The 20,461-nt window shown below is 37.3% G+C and overlaps 1 protein-coding gene across 1 annotated transcript in view; it reads left to right on the top strand.

Moving 5' to 3' along the window:
* Positions 1-3,248: 3,248 nt before the first annotated feature.
* Positions 3,249-20,461, top strand: part of LOC150080730 (kelch-like protein 10) — a 46,183-nt gene continuing 28,970 nt past the window's right edge. The window contains exons 1-4 of the mRNA XM_090380798.1: positions 3,249-3,661; positions 7,826-8,303; positions 11,183-11,352; positions 16,735-16,843. Of these exons, the coding sequence (XP_090236924.1) occupies positions 3,249-3,661; positions 7,826-8,303; positions 11,183-11,352; positions 16,735-16,843 (1,170 nt within the window). The remainder of the gene's footprint in view (positions 3,662-7,825; positions 8,304-11,182; positions 11,353-16,734; positions 16,844-20,461) is intronic.

The following is a 20,461-nucleotide window of genomic DNA, read 5'->3' as shown; positions in this document are numbered from 1 at the left end:
ACAGAGATTACGAGAAACAGCACCGTATTTAGACGTCATGGGCTTGACTCAAGCTCATTCAAAGCACGTGTACTTATGCACCCTCTCGAATGACCATTCAACTGCATCATCTTTCGATAACTTTTACATGTAGCGAAAAACCCATGGATTTATGCTCTTTTAGGCACCAAATGAATTGCGGATTTTTGTTGTCAAATATGTAACCTGGACTCGCTTTGATGATATGATCCAAGATAAACTTGGCGGGGGGGGGGAATCTACAGAAACTCGTCACATAAGGCTGCAGGTGATGCAGTTGAATTTCCAGAGAGATACATAAGGTATCGGCTGCGTCTATAAAACAGACTCAAATAAAGCGAGCATCAGTTAGGTGGTGGTGTAATGAATTGACAAAAAGAGTTTAGGCAAAATGTACACAAACCAAAGAAACGATTTCAACGCAGAAAACATACTGGTGATGATGAAGGGACTACAACACCATACACAGAATATGTGATTGCGGAGCGATATGTGCATTTTACAACGAAAAGAAAAATTCTAGAGTTGGAAGGAGCTAATTAGAACGTCCAGAAATCAAAATCCAAGGGGAATTGTCCACAAGCTCTGTAAAGGCAAGTATAAGTCACAAGCTGGTGATACTGTATAATCCACTGAAGATTGAGTTTCAGCTGGGAGGGCAGTGTTTCTGCCATTCTTTTGAATGATAAAGTCATCAATTTAAGAGGATGACTGTTTTCCACAGCGGCATGTCGGAGAGGCGAAAATAGGAAGCAATACTCTTGATCTGATTATCAGCAACGATTCTTCATGCATTAAGAATTTGAAGGTAAAAGACCCACTGGGTGGCAGTAATCACAATTTATTGATGTCGGATTTACTTAAAGACATAACTACTGTCAAGGGAAAAGGGAAGGTCTTTTGCTTTAGTAACGATGACTACAGCGGTCTCAGACAGTTTTAAATTCTATGCAGTGCGACCAAATGATGATATCAGCAGTAAATTCTAAATGGGAAGCATTCAGGGAAATAGCAGTAGAAACTACTAAGCTTTTCATACCAATTAAGAAATAATATTCAAGGCTTAGATCTAAATGGATGTCAAACCCGATTGCAAGGGGGGCTACAGTTGATGAAACCTGTGGCAGAGAAGGAAGAAAATGCATAGGATGCATATAAAGTATCAGGTGACACAGAAGCCTATGATAGATATAAACCAGTCTGTAATCAAGTCATAAAGCTAGGGCAGATTATGTTTTTTTTTTTTTTTAGTTAGTTGTTGGCGCATCGGCTTCTGTGGCTATAATGCACCTCCCAAGGTTTCTGCAGTACTCTGATCCAAGCCCGAGGCAGGATTCGAACCCACGACCTTTGGGTTGCCAGGCAGGGACTTTACCCATCCGGCTAGCCCGGTGGGCGGCAGATTATGAGGAGTCTCGGGCAAATAATGCAAAGAACAGCAGCAAAGACTTCTATGCTTATATTAGCAATAGAAGTTAATGATTTAACTGATGACCATGTTCAGGTTGCTGACAAACTGAATATTTTCCATCTACATTTACACATGAGGAATTCTTTAAGGAAAGGGACAAGAGAAGTTTATTAAACTCCGGCATGAACCAAAATGAATTTGTGATATTTGGCGACATTTTTATGTTTAGCTTTAACAGTTTCTTTTCCACTTTCGTCTCATATATCACAAATTAATTTCTCTCCATCCGCATTGTTCTACGGATGGAGATGATATGTCACCCCGACCTCGACGACGAATTTTAGAATTTGACATCTTATCTCTGAGTATTATATTCTTAAAGTGGACATAGTTGTCATAAAAAGAGTATCAGAATTTAAAATCACTAGTGGAGTTATAATATACTAACTACAGTTATCTATATCCTTGATAAATTCTAGAATGTGATATCATATCTCTGATCTGCATATAGACATCACAGAAACTATCTTCTGTTCTTTACATCTGTATGATATTGTCTGCATGATTTATCTGTATGATATTAAATAGGACGAAATTGCCAAGAGTTCGCCGGAACTGCCTAATACTGTACAATAAACAAAAAAATATATGGGAGTAGTAAGAGTATTCTATTTTATTTGAATTTTTATTATTATTTTAGTTATTTATTTTTGTTTGATGCAGAAAAAGTTTGCTTTCTTGCATCATTCGGCCATAATACTAAATGGTTTATTAATTGTCAGCAAGAGGTGAAAAAGATGATATCATATCATATTTTTCTCAAGATAAGCTGCTATACTGTAAAGGCGACTGGATTCTTTTAAGACAGGTGGTAACATGACCTCAGTTTGCAATCACTCAAAAGAGCTAGTAGCTTCTACAGTATAGCAACTTGTCTTGAGAACGGAATTCCCAAAGCGGATCCGAAATATTGACAATTTTATTTAGTTAACTGAACGACTCTCTCTCTCTCTCTCTCTCTCTCTCTCTCTCTCTCTCTCTCTCTCTCTCTCTCTCTCTCTCTCTCTCTCTCTCTCTCTCTCTCTCTCAACTGAGTATAAATCCATGTGCATCACATGGGACCATTGCTCTTGGTTCAAAATCTTCATAACACCAGTTGAAACGGCCGGAATCCTCTCTATAATTAACTGAGAAGAGCGCAATATCATGGATAGTCTTGAGCAAAGATCGAAAACAGTCTAGGATTACAACTCTTGCGACTAAAACAAATCATCTTTTTTTATCCTTTTCACACAGTGGCCGATTGATGGAATAACGGCAACCCGTCCGCCCCTTTGTTTTGATAAAATAGTAAATAATATTCAGTTTACAACAATTATATTTCGAGCTCTTTGAGAACAGATGAGGTAACAATGCATTTGTAAGAATAAAGAACGCTTCCAAGTAAATAAGTACCAAGCTTTTATCAACAAAATCGATCATAACAATTATCCAGCAACAACACTACTCTAGTTTTAAAAAGGTCAAATAAAGAATCAACAATAGCAACGCAGTTTTAACATACCCAAACCTTTGCAAGGTTAGACGGGCAGTGGTTCGTTTGCCCGGGTGCAAGGGGGGCTACAGTTGTAGTGGTTACTGAAGATCTACTGTCGTGCAGAACCACAAGGACTTACCGTACCATAACTGGTTGGTTTCTTTTTTTGTTTTTAACTATTAACCAGGGATTTTTAGAAACTGACACCGCTCTCCTTGACAGTTTAATAACGGTCGAGAGATGGGCCTTAAAAACCCCGATCAGATCCTCTGTTTTCAAGCCATGGATATTTTGATGGAAATGAGGAAAGAAGGTGAACTGTGCGATGGCCAACTTCGAACTATGGATGGCGGTGTGTTTCCGATTCACAGATCCATCATGGCCGCGTGTAGTCCTTACTTCCGTGCCCTCTTCACAAGCACCCTAAACTCCCAAGAACGTTATGAAATTACAGTTCCGGGCATTTCCACAGACATGTTACGTCTTATAATCGAATACGCGTATACCAGAGTAACCCACGTCCACTGTGGTAATGTAACTGATTTATTACCAGCTGCAGACCAATTCAATGTTATAGGAATGATTGATGACTGCTGTCACTTCATTCTAGACAATATGAATGCCGAAAACTGTATTGGAATCCGGAGATTTGCGCACGATTACTTCTGTCCAGAAATGGAGAAAAAAGCACACAAGTAAGTAAATATTCCATAATAAAATTCGCTTGTATCATATGAACGAAATATAAAAACTACAGACTACAAAGCATTTTAAATGCATGTAAGAACTCGTTCTGCCTGAATGCATTAAGATTTATTCATGAGATTAATAAATTAAACCCCATGATTTCTACAAGAGGAAGCAATACTCTTGTAGAAATAATGTATGATTAATGCAACTGTGAGCGGTATAGCATGAATGGGACATTATGGAATCACATATTATAAGTGGAATACTGTGTTCGAGTATGGCAGTCACACTTAAGGAAAGGTAAGGAACTTCTTGAAAAGGTTCAAAGATGGGCAACGCATCTGGTGAAACTGGCTCAAGGGTGCCCATAACTTATGAGGAGCGATTTCAAATATGTGGGAAACATATCTTGGTAACTAGGTATTTTAAGATAGGGATCTAATTGAGATTTAATAAATACCATTAATAAATAAATAACTTAATTAATTAATACCATTAATTTAAATATATTTAATAAATATCTTTAAATGCCAATTTCATGGTATTTAAAGGGTGCATTAATTCAAACTATGAGCGAAAAATTAGAGACTGGATTATAGGAAGCCTTCTTTTAGACAAAGTTGTTAAATATAAAAATTACACAACTGAAATAACTTGCTTCCACGAGCAGTTGATGCTGACTGCTTGGAAAAATTCAACGGCCTGCTAGTAATACCAAGGAGGAAACAGGGTAATTTTCTTTTTTCAATTGGTGCGCAAATATCTCTAACTTCCTTACACTAAATTACCTATTATTAATACTAACATTCAGAAATCGTAAAGTGCTTTCTAGCTTACTCTAATATCAACTTCTAGAGAGAGCCCAGCCATATTTTTTGTCATTTTTATAATCGAAAAACACGATAATAATAAGCACTTTAGAAGGGCAGTAACAGAATAAAGTGAAACATTGCAATTATAATTGTTATTTAATTTTTAAAAAAAGCAGTTTAGATAAGCATTAACGAATAATATTTTTTAAAATATGAATACTTCTAGAACTTCGGAACATAAGGAATACACCGGCAGAGAATAATAAATCAATAAATGCATTAATGGACATATGTGAGGATACAGTATATACAAATGGTTCAAATGAAAACAGCAAAAGTCAAATAATTCTTTATTCAAATCTGTGGTAAAAACAAATTATTTTTAACACAGTCTCCTCCTCCTCTAGCTCATTGCGAAATTAATGACCCGATACAATCAGGGAAGAATCTCTTCAGTGGCTCAGCAAGGAACCAAAGAAATTTTGAAGTGCTACTGCACCTAATCTATATAAAAAGTAAAGTGCAGCCATTATCAACCCACTGCAGGATGGAAGCCTCCTCAACAATTCATGCTGAGGGAAATGGACCATAATCTGCCACGCTGGTCCAGTGCAAGTTGGCATATAGACCGTATTTAGCAGTCAGGGGCTTGAACCCCAAAGAGCGTGTGCTACTGCACTCCCGCTCCTGCCCACTCGGCTACGGAGGCTTCGTCTAATCTATATAAACTATTTAATTCATTCACTTTTCCAAAAAAAAAAATGAAAGAAAAAAAAATTTGTCGTGTGGACTAGAAACAAATTAATTCATATATAAACTATTTAATTCATTCACTTTTCCAAAAAAAAAAAAAATTGTCGTGTGGACTAGAAAAAAATTAATTCAAATTAAATTACATCACAACAATTTGTTTTTAGTATAGATACGTGGGAATATTTTCTTTTTATTTATATATATAAGTGATAATATTTTATGAAATATTTCGCATTTGAGAGACGCTTGCAGAACACTGGTCAAAAAACAGTACACTGAACAAACCTGTTTTGAGTACAACCCTTGATGTTTAGTGTGGACTACATGCTTCAAATGGCTCGTAAACAGACCACATTACTAAGTCCCGTTGATAATTATCCATTCCATGTAACTTTCCAAAATAACTCCATTTTTCTCCCAAAATACGAGGGGATATCAAAAAGTTCGTACCCTTACCTAGAAATAATAGCCCTAGAAAGGTGAAAGAAACTTCAAAGGAACTTTAATCATTTTCTATGCACTCTCCAAGTATAGTAACATATTTCTCCCATCTATGGATCAGTTGTTTAATCTTGATCACAGAAGTCCGCACTTTTTTGCCTGAAACCATGATGACTTCCTGAAACGAATCAAAGCGGCGTCCACGCAATGGTTTCTTCATTTCTCGAAACAAGAAGTCTGACTGTGCTAGGCCAGGCGAATAGGGTGGGTGCTACAATAGTTCGAAGCCGCACTGTGCAACAAAATAGGTGGTGACAACGGCCGTGTGGGCCGGTGCATTGTCTGACAGAAGACGGACACCTTTGGTTAACATCCCACGTCTTTTCATCTTCAAAGCATCGCGTATCTTTTTCAAAAGATTTCTGTAGCTGTAGTATTCTCCGGTAAGTGTGGAACCACGAGGTAATGTCAAGATAGCCCCTTTTCTGTCCCAAAACACGGACAACATCACCTTCTTCGCAGATGGAGTGGTCTTTGCCTTTTTGGGAGGTGGGGAGGAGGTGTGCTTCCACTGCTTTGACATGTCTTTAGTCTCCGTATCATACTGGAACATCCAGCATTCGTCATTTGTCACCAACCGATCAAAAAAGTTCTCAACATCCGCATTACACAAATCCAACGGTTCGCGAGAATATTGCGTTCGGCATTGCTTCTGCAACGGCATCAGCAATCTTGGAACCCATCGTGTGGAGACCTTAGACATGTGCAGATGGTCATGTAAAATTCTGTGGGCAGACCCATAACTAATTCCCACTGCATTTGTGATGAAATGAATTGTCACACGTCTGTCGCTCAGCACCAGCTGCTCAACCTTTGCAACCGTCTCACTGTCTGTGGATGTTGATGGCCTTCCTTCTCTTGGCTCGTCAAAGACACTTGGAAGACCGCGCTGGAAAACCCGTTTCCACAGAGTCATAGGATGGATAATTCTGCACATACACAGCTTTCATTTCTTCGTCAATTTCCTGATCTTTCTTGCCCTGTAAATGTATGAACTTGATCACTGCTCGATACTCCACTTTGTCAACCATAGCGTCCTTTCTCAGATTCCGGGCTCCACCTCTGGTGTACAATCACCTATGGCACCGTTTCCCAAACTGGAGTCCGCGGACCCCTGGGGGTCCGTCGACCAGTTCCGGGGGGTTTTGGAAACGGTCGATCATATATATATATATATATATACATGCATATGTTATAATAGGGGTCGCAAACTTTTTTTGATTTTTGAAGGGGTCCGAAGATTTCAGTAGTTTGAGAACCACTGACCTACGGGAATGAAATTTCGCATGTTAGTTACTGAATATGTAAAATAAATAAATTTTCTGTTTATACTCCGGCACGACAACAGTCAGTAGAGTTTACAATAAATCGTCAATACAAATATTTATCGTATTTAGTAGTCACGGGCTTGAAGCCCGGTCCACTCAAGGAACGCGTGCTATGCACTCTCGCTCCTGACCACTCGGCTACGTCAGGCCTAAGTAGACAACTTAGGCCTGATTATTATTAAAATTATTTATTATTGATTATTTACAAATTATTAAAAACAGCATCTTTCTACTGATGTTTCATCTAGGTCAGGGTACAAACTTTTTGATATCCCCTCGTACGGTGGCATCAGCTTTCCTGCAGGAAAGATGCTTTTTTTTCCAGATCATGGCTTCCATTTTAAAATTTTGGCCCCATTTATATACTTTTCTTTTTGATAAAAAGTTCTCAAACTACACACACACTAACCACCCTACGAAGATTTTCAATGGGCTCACTCCTTCCACATTCAAAAATCGTAAAAATGCTCTCATCACCATCGTGATACGTTTTCCCACAAAACCATTTTGAATCTTGCGGGTGCAGACTGTAATAAAAAATGTCAAACAATAATTGTACGATGTTAAAATAATACAACTTAAGAAGCTCCATGCGTAGATGAAGTTAAGAAAGCTAATTATACAGAACCAACGCCTTTTGTATTAGATGAAGAAGGATTAAATTTTGACCCGCTCTCTCTGTCTGTCTGTCTTTTGATCATAAAGCAACCAAATACATATATAGACATATCAATATTTAACTATTGTGTTAATACTGTAATTTGTATATTTTCAGATACTTAATGACTAATTTTGTAGAGGTGGCCGAAAAGAGTGAAGAACTGTTGGAGTTAAATTTAGAAGATATTATTCCTATATTTAGCTCCGAAAACTTGAATATTGCCAAAGAAAGCGTTGTTTGGGAGGCTGTAATCCGATGGATTGAATATGATACTGAAAAACGGAAGACATACATCGTCGAATTAATGCACTGCGTTCGCCTTGGCTTGTTAAGCAACGGTTACTTTATGGAGAAAGTTAAACAACACCCCTTTGTATCTAATAACGATAGCTGCAAGCCAATAGTCATTGAAACTCTCAAGTTTATGTATGACTTGAGAATAATTTACAAACAAAATAGTGAAGTTGTGACGCCCGAGTTAGCTCTCCCAAGGATACCACACGAAATTATGTTTGCAGTTGGCGGCTGGAGCGGAGGAAGTCCTACTGGTATTATTGAGACTTATGATACAAGAGCTGATAGATGGATTATGGTAAGAGAAATAATTACAATATCCAAAAGACTTATATACTCGTGTATTAATTGAGTCATATCGTTTTCCGCCATTTCCTTCTCATTATGCTTTAAGTGGAAAGGGAAATTTTAATTTGTTTCAAAAAACAAACAAAATCCTCGCAATTTACTGTTGTTCAATCCATCTAAGAAAGATAAAAAACAAATAACGGACTAATTCATCCATAGTCGATTTGATATTTTAGATGCAAGGTTCGTAAAATTCTTGTTTTCTGGATAGAAATATAAAACGTTATAAGCATTTTTCTATTATGTATTCAGAATTGGAAATGACACCACGGCCTTACAAATATATACAGCACTAAAGGTTACGAAAACCAGAACACCACGCAAGAGTGATCCGATTTTGACCAAAGTTAGTGATAATGTTAAGATGGATTACAGAAATAAACTAAATAATAATTTTCAGGGAAATTAATTCAGTATTAAAAGAGATAGAGATATATAATGTTGTTCGCACACAAATTCTATCGTTGAAATCAAATCACTGTTTCTTTATATTAAAATTAAAAGTATTTAGAAAATTTTGATTAAAATTTACTGTATTCCTAGAATAATGCCGAGAAGACAAATTTGTATGACGGACTTCTAGAGAAGCCGGATAGTCGGCATACCAGAGAGTGGAATATCGTTCCGCGATGATACTGAACGAGTTGGACGAGGGGCGCCTACAGTTCTTCGATGGTGGACATAGCGGGAAGAGAAAAGCACGCATGTTCGAAGATATAGTACAGGACCTTCCAGAAGAAATCACACACAAAAGGTAGAACCGGCATATCCCTTGTCTTTCCCAAACGGTTAGCCTATGCCCAGAACAGGAGTGTTGTTGTGCCGTGCGCAACCCTTTGAACAGTTCACAATCGTCGCTGGAATTAGGGCTGCGACCCCAAGTCCCACTGAACTGTTTGTCTATCACTTCTATTCATAGTCATGAATGTCTTCAGCAATGTGAGCCGTTTCAGCCTCGGGATGACTAATGGACGAATGAAGGTCAGACCCAAGAAAAAGAGAGACATCGCAGACTCCAGGGGTAATGATTTGGGGAGCTGTGGGGTGTAACGTAAAAAATAATTTTGTGGGAAGAAATGAAATGGCCCCATTATTCTATTGAATATGTCATAAACTCAGTCGTCCCGTTTTTGGAGAATATGAATAATGCCAGTCAAGAAGTGAATACGCTCCCATGGCCTGCGAGAGATCAACAGATCTCTTTCCCCCCCCCCCGTCTAACGTGAAAGCCGCATGAACCTAAATCAATATGTGGACTTTCAAGCCCTCAAATGAGGGCTCAATGGTTCTGGCTTGGAATGACATATTGCAAGATAGCATCCAATACCTCTTCGACCAAATGCACAGGGAAGTCAGCGCTCGTATTCAAGCATGGGGACACACTCGATTTTCATTTTAAATAATGTAAACATTATTCATTAATGTCTCAAAAATTACTTATTGTAATCATTTGAAAATTTAATCATTTATTTGTATAATCCCTCTTAACATTACATCAACTTTAGTCAAAATATGACTCTTTTGTTGTATTCCAGTTTCCCTTTCCATTAGTGTTCAAAGTCTTAAACATGTATATAAAATAACAAGGTTATGACCCCAATTTTAAATTAAACTGAAGATGGCAATGGTTCGAATATAATGCAGAGGTTATTCAATTAAATTCTATCCGGAAAAATATAACTTCATTATATTTTTAACGGTTCAGGTATGCCTTCGTCAGTTTGCTATGTGTGTTTCTAATGATGATCAAACATGAGTTTAAAAATGAAAAATGAACAACACAAGGGCTGTATACAAGCCGCAAATATTTGGCATCTGTACACAGCATTTATTTTAGGAGAATTTCCGTGTTTCGCGGATGGAAAACCGAGCTTCCGGTTAAAAAACCATGCAACTCTCACCTTAGTTTACCAGTGGATATCAAACCCAGGCCTTTTCAACACAGTATATGAGAGAAGCGACACTGTCCCAGAGGGCAGAAGTTCCAAGGGATTTTTGAACTCGTATATTGTATATTGTTTTAATAAATCCGCGAATCTGAGTAGCTTTACCAATTGTGCTTTGAGTATGAAGAAGAAAAATAATAATGAGAGACAAATATCCCTAAATTAACTATAAATTAATTTGGGTATTGCTTGAGAATTATAAAAGTAATTTGCTAACTGTAATTTCTTTCACGTTACATTTATTAATACTTGGTATGAAATTTTTCGTAATTATATCCAATTATATAGAAATTCAATACAAGTTGAAGAACAATTATTGGCTTTGTTAGAATTAAATGCTTTGTTTTTTAATATTATTTAATTTACTTGAGCCTAGCCGAGTGGTCATAGCAAGCGTACAAGTAGCACACGCTCTTTGAGTGGACCATAGTTCAAGCCCGTGACTGCTAAATACGATTAACGATTGTATTCATGATTTATTATAAACTCCTCTGACCTGGGGGCCGTGCCAGAGTATAAACAAGAAAAATAATTTACATTAGCCTAACATAAATGCTGAAAAACAAAGTATAATCACTGGAGAGCCGCAATTTTTAGCATTAAAGTTAAATTAAATTTAATTTTAATTTAACCTTAATGCTAACAATTAAGAAAAAACCTGATAATTCGATTTTACAGGTAATTAGTAATGTATGTTACTGATCACAGCCTTACCAGACTGTGATTATAAGTATTACAGATTTCTTCCCAGACCCCTGAGGGCCCTTTGTATCTGCACTAGCACTATCAGAAACACGTCTCTATAAGCATACACATACATGATAAATTCATAATACTGCTCAGTATAAAATGCTAAATATTGTCAATCTTTCCCATAATTTAGGTAAAAGAGGTGGATCCGGGTGGACCACGTGCTTACCATAAATGTGCTGTGATTGGTTTCGACATTTACGTCATCGGTGGATTTGATGGCATGGAATACTTCAGCAGTTGCCGATGCTTCAATGCTGTTACGAAAGTGTGGCGGGAGATTGCGCCTATGCACTGTCGCAGGTAATTAATATAGCAGTTATCTGTGTGTACAACAGTATAAATAAAAACAGCAGGTCACCTTCTCCTCAACGGGTAGGCCCATTGAATGACCTTGAGCTGCCTGTTGCCTTATTCTTACTATAATACGCTAAGAAAAGAAATTGTGATATATTTAAAGTATTAGATATACTCACGTCTTCCGCTTATATGTATAGATTTATATAAACATCGAGAAAATAAAAAAATAAAGTTTTTTCTCCTATTTTTATTAATTATTAATAATTTTATAAGAAAATAAGCAGAACATCACCCAAAAGTGGAAAACAAATTGAGGCCTAAAAGGCAAAATGGCATACTCTCAAAAGCCATAAAAAGCTACACCAGTAAGACCATTAATAGTGAAAGGCACCTTTCCGTACAGGTAAGGTGAGTTTCCACAGCCGCGCTATCCGAAGTAATGGATCGATTATAGTTTCATATTTTTCCAATAACCACGATAGCCGGGAAGATGTATGTATGTATTTAACTGTCGAAGAGTGGCACCCGGACATACATCCATCTCCACGAATTTAGCATGTAGGCATAATACCATGTTCTCATAAATGGCCTGTTAGTGTAAGTGTGTGTACACGTGTGTGTAATGTGTTGTTAAGTGAAACAGGCTACTCTGCCACCAGGTGGTAGTCCACTGGGCAAATTCCACCTGGTTACCATCTCTGGCACGAGGAGTCGAGCCTGGGTCTACTAATTCTGGCGGTGAATATTGCAAATTAATTCGGAACCCCTAATAAAATTAGGTACCACATTAAATGAGTCTAATCTTAATTCCTTATACAAATTGCATTCATATAAGATATGATCCCATGTTTCCAACCTTCCACAAACATAGTAAGGGTGTTCCACTAAATCAAATTGATGCAACTTACTTTTTAGAGAACCATGTTCCGTAATCAAATATGAGCATTCCATACTTGGATAAAACCAGCAATCTCTCTCTCTCTCTCTCTCTCTCTCTCTCTCTCTCTCTCTCTCTCTCTCTCTCTCTCTCTCTCTCTCTCTCTGGGGTAAAAAAAAAATTCTGGGGTAATTCAGAAATTTTTTTTTTGGTTGGTGCAGCAAAAGCCTCAGGCTTCCTTGCACCATATTGCTAATAATAATAATAAGTTACCCTACCAGTACTACTGGAATCCCAACGGTCCTGCCATAATTTAAATTCACCAGGATTTCTTTCTTCTGTTTGCTAATTTCAGAAGAAACCTCATTAGTAATCCCCATAAATGTAATTTGTTTTCCCTTACGTATAAAATAACAAAAAGCTCTATACACGGCTGCTAAAGCCAAAGGCAATACCCTTGCAATCACCTGTAGAGCATTAGTCGAAACCGTCTTACAAACACACAAAATAGTTAACATTATTCTTTGGATTGATAATAGCTTTTGTTTAAATTTTACATTGACAGTACGAACATACCAGATTGATGCAACATACGACACTATCGGAATAAAAATAGCCTTATAATATAGATACAAAATGCGTGTATCTAATTCCCAATCTTTTCTGGTAACCCTAACTAAAGAGGCAGTGTAATTTTTTATTTTCCTACTTAAATAATTCAAATGTGAAAACAATAACTTATCATCTAAGATAACCTAAATATTTTACCTGGGAAACAAGAGGAATTTGTTTACTGTTTATTAATAATCGAGGTGGTCTATTATTGTCTAATTTTCCTTTTAATAACATCATGACAGTTTTAGCAGATGAAATTTTTAGTTTGTTTAATGTAGCCTAATCAGTCAAATACTGAACAATAACCTCCATTCTACTTTCTAAAACTACTCTAGGTATCCCTGTCAAGCACAAAATTACGGTAAATCATCGGCATAAGCCACGTTATAACAATTAGGGATTGTTCTACTTAACCACTGGTTTAAGATCAGATTCCATAAAATAGGACCCAACACAGATTGCTGTGGACAACCGCGTTCAATGACTCTATTAAATGTTAGATGGTGGGATCTTATAATAATTTGCCTATCCATTAAATAACTTTTAATAATTTGATATAACAATTTATATCAAATCAATTTATATCAGGAAAATTTAATTCTCTTAATGAAAAAAGAACACACTTTGATACCATACAGTATCAAATGCTCCTTCACAATCTATGAATAATGTTAGCACATATTTCTCACTAGAATTTACACTAAAATTAATCAAATCATGTATGGCATCTTCTGTTGAGCTATTTCTTTTAAAACCATACTGATATTTAAAATGAAGATTTTCTTCCTTGAACAATTTCTCTAGCCTTAACAACAACAATCTTTCCAGATAGCCAGGAAGAGCCTGCTAAACAGTTTTCGCAAGATGCCCTCACACTTGTCACCATTTCTAAAGAAAGACTAATCCGGGTTATCAATTACCTTTCGCTGATGGGAGATCATTGATAAAAGATCATTGTCATTCTTAAGGCATGGAACCAAATACAGTGCAATCCATTCCAAAACACAAGCAGGCCACACCTGAATAAACACATCAGAAATAACCTTGCATTTGCTTATGAAACAGAAAATCCAGAGTAACGAATTTGTTTTTTGCTACCGCTAAGGAGATTCTCGGTCCATTTGATAAATTGTAGCCGAGCAGTCAACTCAAGTACACAGTTACTCACGCCGTGCCACCTCCTTAAAAACCCGCCCTGCACTATAACCTTTTGTGTGAAGTCTCACGATAGCGAAACTGACATCATGAGACTTAACACAAACTACTACTGACAGAGATTATATACAAGACTGCGTCTACATGCCAGTTACCGAGAACTGACGACAGTCCTACAGAAATCGAATTACCATTCAATAGTTCACATGCCAATGAACTTGTTAAGATCCTGCTAATCAAGAGGTGCTGAGGTTCCTTCAGCATGGAATAAAGAACTCATATATGAACAATGACCCATCAGAAATATATCTATAGCTGTGACAACTGTGTTCCTCGAAAATCTCAAAGTTTAGTACAGATCCGCAGCCATGCTCTGTAGACCTGAACACCTGAAATGAGCGTTGGCTACTAGCAGTTTGCATGTTTCTAAACACAGAAAACAATAAATTCCAAAAGTAGTCACGCCTATGGACAAAAAGTTGGGTCATTGCTCAATACATTAAACCAGAGATTTAAATTATGAACACGAAGTGTGCGAGGTGAACAAAATGTGAACAATACAGGATTTCGAGGCATCTGCATTCAACTTATTTTTAAATGACATTTTTGTGATTTCAGTCATTTTATTAACATTTTATAAATACCGGTAAACAATACTCAAACTGTCGTCTTGATATATTTTTAGGTTTGTTTTGAATTTGCACCTAAGCAACTAAGGTTATGATAAGCTCGTGTATCGTGTCTATAAATTGGGCGTACTATGCCTGTTTTTCAGGATGAATAACAGTTTCCGGGAAAAAAAAAACTGAAATTAATGATTTATGTAAAATCAAAACGTGTTATGCCACGTTGAAGAGATAGTTGCACCTGCAACCAGAAACAAAGGTGAGGTACCAACTGCTACCTGCATATAAGGAAAATTAAAATAAGAATGAGAAAAAAAAATAAAATAAGAATCAAAAGCCTAGCCCTATCCAGGGAAACTAAGCGGCAAGATTTCCGTTGGCGCAATTGCTACGGGAAACAAGCTCGGAAAACCTCCACTCCAACAAACTCACTAGAGAAGAGGGAAAAAATCCTAAAAAGAAGGAGAGTGAGAAAGTTTAGAGCATTGGTCCCAACAAAGTGCCAGCGAGCACCCTGGCGCCCCCAAGGCTTTTTTGGATGACTGCGGGAAGAAGTCAGTAAATAATGAAGGTAATATGAGTAGGGACGATACATGAGGACGGTGTATAAAATACACCGTCCTCCACACACCGGGTGGAAAAGACCCAGGTTCGATGACGCGAGGAACTTTAATGGGCTTTTTCACTCCGTCGCTGAGTTAGTCGGTCTCAGGAGTCGGTCCCCCCTCCCAGAAACAGGTTTTTCGTCCAGCAAAACAGACAAATCGACCATAAACACACGCAATTAACAGACATAAGACTACAGCACGGCATATGAATTTAAATATTCGGGTGGCCTAATATAATAGTTTGATACATAAGATTATAAATGCGCAAGGTACGTCAACGCTATCCGTGTGCTTTCGGGTAGCACAGTAGTTATAATCACCATCTTCCCCACACCGGGTGGAAGAATCCCCGGTTTGAATCCCGTCAATGGCACGAGGAACTTTTACTGGCTTTTTTTATTATTCCATTGAGTTAGTCAGTCTCGGGTGGGGCAGGAAGGTTTCCCGTCTAGAATAATACCCGTGGATGATTCTCGTGTCACCCTAATATGACATTGTTTCTTTCTTTTTTTTTTCTGATGTGCTAAGACCGGGGGAACTTGGTTTGTTTTTTTGTGGACACCTTTAAGCTAGGTGAAAGCATCGACTCTTCAAAGAGACTTTCACAATGGTAGACAACCGGCTTTTGAGACATTACTCCAATGCAGTCGCAATCGGTGCAGTCGAAGTAAATACTGGTCTTCTATATCCCTTACCTCAGGCCTTCCGACGGAGTATTATTGTGCTAGCATTTGAATGCCCATTTTCACAGGACTGAGTGTCTATACTACGAAACTGTTCAAAGTGTCATACGGCGTAGAATTCAGTTTTCAACGCTACAACCAACGGCCCTAGTCAGAATCACGAAAAGTAACCCAAACCAGGGCACCTCCTCTTCGAATTTCATTGTTGAGTCAATGTAATGTGGTAAATAGTTTCTAGACATTCTCCAAATTGAAACTTGACTATTAACTTGGAGATTTAACAGTAAAGCCGCTCTAAAGGACCACTTGCAATTGAACAGACAACACACCCCTTTAAAGAGGGTGTTCGCTGGTGTAACGCGGGACTTGTGAACTGCATACATATCCCATGAAAATCGATTGTGATTAATATATACAAAAATAGTAAATCAGAAAAAATCAAAATTTCTTAGCTAAAAAGTCTGAAAATAGCAGAAAGCTCAGGCAAGTGTATGTGGGAGTAACAGCATAGCATAGCATAGCATTTCAGTACACTTTAACATAAGATTCAACAGCACAGTATGAACGCCTCTCATCTCGTGGGTTCCAGGTGTAATTTCCATATTGACATTAGTGTATTTTCTCCTTTTTTTTATAAAATACAACTAAGTTATAATATTTGAAGTCTTCAGTTTAAATCAACGCTCTTATGCTAGTAATTTTATTACGAGCTGATCTTCGCTGGTCTTTAAGAATAGTAATCGGAAAATGGAGTTTATTTAATAACTGAAAATATGAGTTGATTCTGAATTATTCTGATTGAAATATCTTCACTGATTCAGGTGCTACGTGAGTGTAACGGTCGTGGATGATATAGTATATGCTATGGGCGGATACAATGGTCACCATCGACAGAATACTGCCGAAAGGTACGATTATAGGAACAATCAGGTATGAAGTTGAGTCTTCGTTTAACAACAGAGTGCGTAAGCACTTTCGTCAAATATACTTTATCATTCAAATAATATGCTTTACCAGAATAATTGAATTTTGCGTAATATAAGGGCAAAGAAAATTTACAAACAATCTTAATAATTTCACTACCAGAAGAATTTTGCCTTGGATTGATCGTTGAAAAAAAGAAAGCACTTTATTTTCACTCTTTTACAAGACTCTTCCATAGAGTGAATGCAAGACAGTGACACTCTTTAATAATTTTCCCAAATTTTATTTGCCATTTGAACTTCTCCAATTCCGTGAAGTATATTTTCAAAATCAATGCTGGCTCAAGAACTGTACAAACCAGGACGGCCACCTGGGATACAAATTAATAAAATCCCAAGAAGCCAAATAACTAAAACGACTTTGAAAATTGATGAAATAATGAACACTTAAACCTGCATGCATTGTAATCTGCCCTTAATTTCTTAAAGAATTACAGATTACTGTCAGGATTTCGTCCTACTACCCACACCACCTTTTCGGTGAACTCTTGTAATGCTGCCTTTATGACACCACCAAACAATGGTGGTGTCATAAGGACAACATTACAAGAGTTTACTGTGGCTGCTTATACGGCCGCTGAACACACAATATGAAAAATTGGGCCACTCGAGTGGCCCAATTTTTCATATTGACTTCACCACTCGGCACTACTATCGTCCATTGACCCTGCGCCTCTTCCACATGAATGCACTATAAACATCCATCCAGCCCGAGCCGGAGTTGCATCAACCTCCCATTACATCATCTGACGTCAGAGGCTGTGTTTTTTAATAATGAGTTGCCTTCTCCCAGAGCACTATAAACGTCTATTGACCCCGAGCCTCCTCCAACAGATGAATGCACTATAAACATCCATCGAGCCCGAGCCGAACTCCCATTGCTGTTCTCTGGCATCAGAGACTGTGTTTTTAATTAAGAGTTGCCTTCCCCCAAAGAACTAACTTGTGTGTAATCCTTTTTATTATTGACTAAACTTGTGTGTCTTCAGAGGAGCTGCTGTGTAAACCGTCGGAGCTCTACAGAGGAGGTGCCGTGTGTCTTAGAAAAAAATCACAAATACCAAAGGAGCTTTAATTTTTGCTCTTACAATCCCAACTAGTCTAATTTGACTTAAATATCCTAATAAAGTGTAAATCTCAACCCGCGCCTCCTCCAACAGAGAACCCCGGAGAATGCACTATAAACATCCATCCCCTCCCCCTAACAACAAATGCATCACATGCTCTGACGTCTTCAGTGGTGTCTTCGGAGTTGTAGTTCTTGAGCCGCCTTTCCTTACCCTCCCAGCTCTTGTGATGAGTTGCCTTTCCCTACTATCTCTTGTGATGAAATGACCTTGAGTTGCCTTCCCCTACTATCTCGTGTTTTCTTCCAGGATTGTACCCCGAAACTCATAGTGTGTAAGCTTTTTATTATTGACTCAAACTTGTGTCTTCAGATAAGACATGTCCAGACTCATATGGTGTGATTAAACCATCAGAGTGTGTAAGCCTTTTTACTCAAACTTGTGTGTGCCTTAGAAAATAACTAAACTTGTATGTGTCTTCTCAGAGCTCTGTCCAAACACCTGCTGTGTAACAGTTTATTGACTAAACCGTCAGTGTGAGTAATCCTTTTTATTATTGTGTATGTCTTGACTCAAACTTGTGTCGTCAGAGGAGTATGTAAACTCTTTTTTTATTATTGACTCAAAGGTGTGTGTAAACCATTTATTGCCTCTGCCTTGTCTTTGGTCAAACTTGTAAGCCTTTTTACTCAAATTGTGTGTGCCTCAGAAAATTCCTGTTATTTTAATGACCAGTTTGTTTTAAAAAGGCATCTATGTCCTCACACATAGTGGGTAACCCTTTTTTATTAGTAACTAAACTTGTATGTGTCTTTTCAGAACTCCGTCCAAACTCAGTGTGTAACCCTTTATTAACTAAACCGTCAGAGTGAGGAGACTCCAAGTACTTAAACATATTCTGGGAACTCGTTTTTCATCTTAAGAAATGTGTAGATGGTGTTTAAAAATAGACGTCAGCTAGATTTTGTTTGCGTGTAAACTTGCTTGTATACGAACTTTAATTTTTTCTCTTACAGGGTCCAATTTGTCTTAAATAGCTTAAGAAAGTGTAAATCTCAATCTGACATGTAGTATTTTTAACGTGACTTCCTTAGATGACATAAAATAAACACCAGAGAAAAGTGTATAAAATAGGTAGACCTTAAGAAACTTTTAATTCTGTGAAATCCGAGTCAAAACACAAACACCAATTGAAAATTCCAGCTTTTAACGAACAAAAAAAGTACGGCTTTATGGAAACATTATTTTCTCCTAGAACATGCATTCTCTTCTGCAATCTTCCAAGGGGTTGCTCCTAACGGTTATCATTAATATCAACAGTACACAGTTTTCTACAGTCTCCTTCGTGTTATTATCTGTGGAGAGAGAAAACAATTTTAGCAGACTATTACAATCCCAAGGTAATACTTTCAGTTCTATTGATGCTCTTCAAAAATAAGTTGGGTACTTGTAGCACCTTTTTCCCTTAAATAGTAATAATCGTGATTCGAAAAGATTTATGTTAAGAGACTATTATTATCCCAAAATACAGAAGTGATAGGAACCAAAATATGTATGCGGTTAGAAACCTTTTTCCAGTCGTAAAACAGCGCGATGTGCGCAGTCGTTATCTATGAATTAGAAAAGAGCAACGTTATAGAGGCTATTATCCCAAGGTAAGGTGCTATTCAAAAACATACAATTACTTAGCTACCTAACCTCAAAGAATTATACATTCTAATGCATGTATGGGGTAGGGAAGTCTAAAAAGATTCAAAAGAAGAAACTCTTATCTACATTAATACTAACCAAACGACATCTAAATAAAACAATCGTAGGCTGAAATACGTTCCCTTGTATTTAAAACAGATGTCATTCGTCTCACAAGTTATGCTTAGAGTTACACTTAAAAAATAAATACATATATGTGAAATTACTACTTACATGTCCGCCAATTCGTGACATAACCAAAAATTCGAGCTAACAACATATGGTGTCCTTTTTATACAAAACATTTTAAGGTATAGGCCGACCAAGCAGAGGTTACACGACCCCATCATCGAATCTAGGGCAGCAAACGTCGAAGACCCCATCCCAGAACTTATGATTTCCTAATATTTTTCCTGTTATTTGTTCACTTACTCACAGAGGATAGCGTTATCCATTTGGCTTCATAGAATGACCCTCTAAAACCAGGTAAAACACGTTAAAAAATAACATTATTGAGTGGATGGTCTCCTTCAGGGAAACATTCAATTTCACGTTTTAAATCAGTCTCAGTTTGAGCGGTGCTCAGTAAAAAAAAAAAAAAAAAAAAAAAAAAAACTTTTCAGCAACAAGCATGCAATCTAATTAATACATATATCTTTGCCGCTTGGCTAATATTCTTCATTCAGATTTGGCTATCTATTATTGATGCTTTCGCACTATACTTATACATAGTCTAGACTTTTTCCATAGCTTGAGGCTTGCGCCCTAAACGCTTTATAGTCTACATATATCTTTGTATTAATACTAAT

This window comes from Mastigoproctus giganteus, chromosome 9 (assembly GCF_048544385.1).
Source record: "Mastigoproctus giganteus isolate SK-2022 chromosome 9, ASM4854438v1, whole genome shotgun sequence".
In the NCBI taxonomy this organism is placed as follows: Eukaryota; Metazoa; Arthropoda; class Arachnida; order Uropygi; family Thelyphonidae; genus Mastigoproctus; species Mastigoproctus giganteus.
Note: the sequence above shows the minus strand (reverse complement) of the source record. Positions and strands in the feature narration are given on the sequence as shown.